The sequence below is a fragment of the Aphanomyces astaci genome (assembly GCF_000520075.1).
Source record: "Aphanomyces astaci strain APO3 unplaced genomic scaffold supercont1.136, whole genome shotgun sequence".
In the NCBI taxonomy this organism is placed as follows: domain Eukaryota; phylum Oomycota; class Saprolegniomycetes; order Saprolegniales; family Verrucalvaceae; genus Aphanomyces; species Aphanomyces astaci.
Genome location: NW_009798399.1, coordinates 75,181 through 80,633, shown reverse-complemented (window position 1 = coordinate 80,633; position 5,453 = coordinate 75,181). Strand labels below are relative to the sequence as shown.

The 5,453-nt window shown below is 46.1% G+C and overlaps 2 protein-coding genes across 2 annotated transcripts; one reads left to right on the top strand and one right to left on the bottom strand.

The window, feature by feature from the left end:
* Positions 1-280: 280 nt before the first annotated feature.
* On the bottom strand, positions 281-1,002 carry H257_18100 (hypothetical protein; the record flags this gene model as incomplete). Its single annotated transcript, XM_009847111.1, has 2 exons — positions 281-741; positions 981-1,002. The coding sequence occupies 2 exons, from the start codon at positions 1,000-1,002 to the stop codon at positions 281-283; spliced, it is 483 nt and encodes a 160-aa protein (XP_009845413.1).
* A 380-nt stretch (positions 1,003-1,382) lies between these two features.
* On the top strand, positions 1,383-2,132 carry H257_18099 (hypothetical protein; the record flags this gene model as incomplete). Its single annotated transcript, XM_009847110.1, has 1 exon — positions 1,383-2,132. One exon carries the CDS (start codon positions 1,383-1,385, stop codon positions 2,130-2,132), a length of 750 nt encoding a protein of 249 aa, XP_009845412.1.
* Positions 2,133-5,453: the final 3,321 nt, after the last annotated feature.

The following is a 5,453-nucleotide window of genomic DNA, read 5'->3' as shown; positions in this document are numbered from 1 at the left end:
CACACGGTGTTGTACATCCACGCCTTCTGCTGCACAGCGTAGACATGGCCACGTGGAAACAGCGGCAGTTCAGACGTTTCGATGCGGCCGCCTGGAGCTCCACGGATGACAAAGAGGATTGGCAGCTTGTCGCCATTGGCACGCACGGTGAGAACTGCAGTCATTCGAAGAGGAATGCTTCTCACCAGTCGATATCTTGGCATCACCCCCTCGAGCAGACCAAATGTACTTGGGCGGCATGTCATAGTAAAACCCAGTCTCATCCACATTGTAGATGGCCTCAGGACCCAAACCCTCGGTACTCGCGGTGGAAATCCTCTGCGAACTTGTCGCGTACCTCGACCAAGGCAGCTTGGCTTTGCTTGTTCTTCCCAGGCCGTTGATGTGAGAAGCCGTGTCGATGGCAGAACCGTTGAAGAAGTCTCAGCAGACTTTGGTATCCGGCGCCAGGCTTTTTCTGCGCAACGTAGGAGCGCAGCCAGTCAGCTTGATGCCGCTTAATCCAGTTGACGATATGTGTTGTCGTCAGGGCTCTTTCTTGTTCACGCATTTCGTTCATGAACAGAACGAGTCCGTCTGGGTCGGGGAAGGTTTCGGGACGGCCACCAGGGACGATCTTCTTGCGCTTTTTGTTACCGTCGTAGGCCAGGATGTCCCATTTCTGGTCAATCCATGTTCGGATTGTTCGACGTGGAATACCCAGTAGTTCAGACACCTGGTAGTCGACGAGGCCAGTTTCCACTAGTCCAAGTACTTCCTGCTTTGTTGCGACAGTGTAGCTGCGCTTTGGTGTATGCTGGGCTCTTCCTGCATTGCGAAATCAAAGCTGACTCTTGTGAGGGCAAAGGTTGCAAGTCAATTTGAAAAATTCGCTCCGGCGGGATAATATTATTATTGTCCAATTATCTGCTCGAATTCGAGTACTCTGTATCTATTGGCTAAAAGGGGGACAGCTGTTATCAAAACTTCGTTAGGCGTACCATTCCCTCTTTCTTTGTACATTTTTGTCTGCTGCCTGGAAAACCTCGACCACCAACAACCACGAAGGAAGCAAGGGTATGCGGATAGTACGATCGCATATCGCGCAGTGCATACATCCATCGTAAGTTATACTTCAATGTGGGTCCTTCATCCTTTGAAAGTGCGATACAGTAGCGGATTTTCTGACAAGAACGTCGGCCACACTATTGGATATTTATGACGCCAAAGACGACTTCATGACAAGACTTGCGTAAGTGCATGTATGTCTGTTATACGCATCCCAACCATCTATTTGTTTAACTTTGGGTACTTGGTGTGCTAGTGCATTCACAGTCTGACGTTAACTAGTGGATTGACACCAGAGGACTAGATGAAAGACCATTCATTTTCCGATTTCCATCATGAAGTTCGCACTCCATCTCGCTTTCACCGTGACCGTTGCTGCCTTGGCTCAAGACCAAGTTGTCCGCGGCGACGAGGCCCCCGGTTTCGAAATCGTCGGGGGCCAGGAAGCCCAATTCGGCCAGCACCGTTATGTGGTTGGGCTCAAGAGGTCGTCCAATGATACGACCGAGTGCGGCGGTAGTCTTATCGCCCCCAATGTCGTTTTGACAGCGGCACATTGTTTGACTGGTAAACTACGTGCTGTGGTCGTGGGCACGCACTATTCAACCGGTTTTGCCGACGGGGAACTGGCCAGTGTCACCCAGGAAATCAAACACCCCAATGGCGCCGACGTGGGCATCGTAATCTTGAACCGCAACATCGCGGGCATCCAACCTGTGGCGGTGTCGTTTGAATTCGTTCCGGCGAACGTGCTCACTTGGGTACGCGGCTGGGGATTCGTCACGAGTCGTGGCCCCCATTCGCTAGTGCTCAAGGAGCTCAACGTTACGACATGGAACAACACCGGGGCCTCGGCTGCTTTGTTCCATCAACTGACCGATACGACATTGGGTGCTGGAGGGGTGGAAGGAGAAGACGCGTGTCGCGGCGACTCGGGGGGACCGTTGACCATCGAAGAAAACGGCACCGTGCGCTTGGTGGGGGTGGTCAGCTGGGGCTTTGGCTGTGGTGTGCATGGCGAACCAGGTATATATGAACGCGCCAGCGCTGCTCGTGCTTTCATTGAACCGCACTTGCCAAATTAAGTCAAACATGCGCGTGCCATTATGAAAGCGACATGGCCGACACGCAACCCCCATGGTTGAGCATACAACCGACTTGCAAATGGAAGGCCAAACTCGCTCGTGTAGTGTTTGTAGTAAACATCCTTAATTTGATGAATAACCATTATGGTGCAGCACCTGAATAGCGCCGTGGGATTCGTGATATAGAAGCACGCAAATCCTTTGTTAGTGGAAGATATCTACTGTTGTATGCTCGTTGCAATCTCTTGCATCATTGACAAACTATATTAACAGGGAGATGCTCTACCACTAAGCTATATTCCCTCCCCTAGCGTGTGCTAGTGGCACTGAACGATATCTTCACGAAAGATTTGCTGGGATTCATATTGTTGTCTTTATTCTAAACTGGAGCGACATGGAGAATGGAATCGACACATCCAAATGCCCAGAAGAATCGGCAGAAGGATATAGCCAATCAGATTGTAGGAAACCATCATCAATTTCAAATTAACGTTAGTTTAACAACGTTACTACGTAATATACGTATGGGCGCAGTTCCGTGACACTTTTTGGGACCCTTCGATGGAGGGGTTACTTTACTCCAAATTGCTGTTATAATAGTGTTTCTTAAAGAGGAGATTTAATGCAGTTCTACGAACTGCATTAAAGTTCCGCATTTTGCTCTCATGCGCACATGCATCGAGTGTCGAATTTTTCTTGCACATGTGCACATGCGAGGATGAAATGTTTTCTTTCTGATATAGAACGGGTAGCGAACGGATAGTAAATTTCTACAAATATAAAGGTAAATGTATGATCAGGAATTAAATTTCACATCCGTGGTGAGGCTTTAACCCAGGAAGTTCCGCCGCTTGAGCTACGGCGAATGATACATTTTTGTGGGGTTAATGAAACAGATTGTGTACAATTTGAGTTCCTCTTATCCAAATTGAACGGTAATGGTAATGAATGGTGGTGGTAATGGACGTGAGGCATGGGTAATCGCCAACATAAGTGAAAACTTCGACAATATGTGAGTTAACAAGGTCAAATTGCATGATGGTATTTATTGTAACGTTACAGTATTAATAACGTTAACTAAGGTTAACGTTATTAACACATGTAGTAAAGACAAACCAACGGCAGATGGAAAGCAACAGTGAGGTGCCCGACGAGAGCAATGGAGACACGATGAAGGCGCTTCCCGAGTGAAACGTCATTCCCCTTTCAAGGTTGAATCGCGTGTCTCCATTGTGCTCGTCGGGCACCTCACTGTTGCATTCCATCTGCCGTTGGTTTGTCCACGTCGGGTATTTGGGAAATATTTTTATTCCAAATGGTCCAACTTAATTACATTGGCTAAAAGCACTGGCGTAAAACGTTACTTAGGGCCTGTTTGTTCCAAATAGATATTTTTAGCAAAAAGGATGAAGAAGTGGCCCCAAGGTATTGTGGATTCGGTACCATTTTCCAGACCCCGTCGAATCGAATCTCGCCGCCGAATCGAATCACGAATCGATGCTATTGGCTAATCCATGTTTGAGTGGATTTGATTTGCTCTTACTGAAAGGACAAGTATAGTCAGCCAATCAGAAATTCCAGCGTGCGTGATTCGACATTCATTACAAAACAAAACGAATTTTTCCGTAATATATAGCGAATTCACACTACAGTTTCCTACTTTTTTACCTCTGTTCTGCGATATTTTACGCAACCCACTATACCAAAAGTAGAAAAAGAGGTCCTAGACTTCATTTTCTAAATCGTGAAAAAAAAGGTAAATTAATTTTGATTGGCTCATGCTATTTCTGAAAACTACTTGGAACTTTCCCTTACTGTTAACTGTACAACGCATGGCGTCTTATTCCTTGCACATTTTGTCAACTCCACTACCAATTGTGGAGCCAAGAGGCGCTGGTATGCTGCACAAGACAGATGGGCGCAGCGATGTCTTTGATCATAATACTTTGATGAGATTATAGTGCTCAAGTATATCATAGCGTTAGCTGTGCTATCTACCAACCGTCCACCTGACGCGGACCAGCTGCCGACTCGCCACGAATCCTGTGCATCCACCGATGTGGTAAGTCTGCATTGTCGTGTTGGTCAAAGAAGCTTACGAAACAACAGTTTTCGACGCTAGACTAGCAAAGATGATCATAGTTCTCTTGCTATCCAAAGCTTGATAAATCTCATCCAAAATTGTAGCAACTATTGTTGCACCAATGAATCTCGTCCAAAATTGTGGGAACTATTGCTGCACCAATATTCCCTCACTACCAAGTAGTACACCAAGAAAATAATATGAATATTATTTAAAGTAGAATCCAACTATTATTCTGCGGGGTTGTTTCAAGGAAACGAACTTCAATTAGAATAGAACCGGAATTGTCGAAATTGGGGTCATTCCACGTCATTCTTTGCGTTTTCCACTTCAGGGTTAATCAAAATATATGAGTCGGTATCCCAGCGAGCAATATTGCCCCAAAGAATGAATACTATTCACTAAGTACTCACAGCTACAGTACAGGTATAATAAATAGTTCACACTTCACTGTCAGAATAAATTCCAGTAAAATCCAAATAATCTTCTGATCATTCTTCCAGGGGTCACTTCAAATTTGCATTGCTGGTACCGGAAATGGAGCTACCGATGCGGTACACACAATTCACAAAATAATAATGGTAACGTTATGTGTGGTATCAGTGAGATAAATACCAATTGTTCTAGTATTAATAATATACTTCGAAGTACTTCGAAGTATAATGCAACACATACAGCCATTAATAGCGTTCACAGTACCAAAATCACATACTACGTAGTATACCGGTAAACACCATCTCGTGTGTAAATTCTAAGTTGACACCGCTGGGATTCGGAACCCAGGTCTCCTGCAAGCAGGCGCGCTTCCATTGCGCCACAACGTCGTGTTCTTGAACATCTTTCTATCGCGGTCATCGTTCGTGTCACCCTTCTACAGCATACCGCTGTTTCATGAGCTGTAGAGTAAGTAATTTGACCGAGACGACACTGCAGACTTACCACATCGGTCGATGCACAGGATTCGCGGCGGGTCCGCGACAGGTCGACGGTTGGTAGATAGCACAGCTAACGCTATGACACACATGCTCATGTGTGTCGGTAGCTGTGCTATCTACCATCGCTGCGCCCATCTGTCTTGTGCATCATGCCAGCGCCTCTTGGCTCCACCATCGGCAGTGGACTTGCTAAAATGTGAAAGGAATACGACGCCATGCTTTTTAAAGTAACCAATTTCGTTTTACTCCTTGTTAAGTACGCGTAGTACTAAGTACTTACTCACATATTGTCGAAGTTTTCAC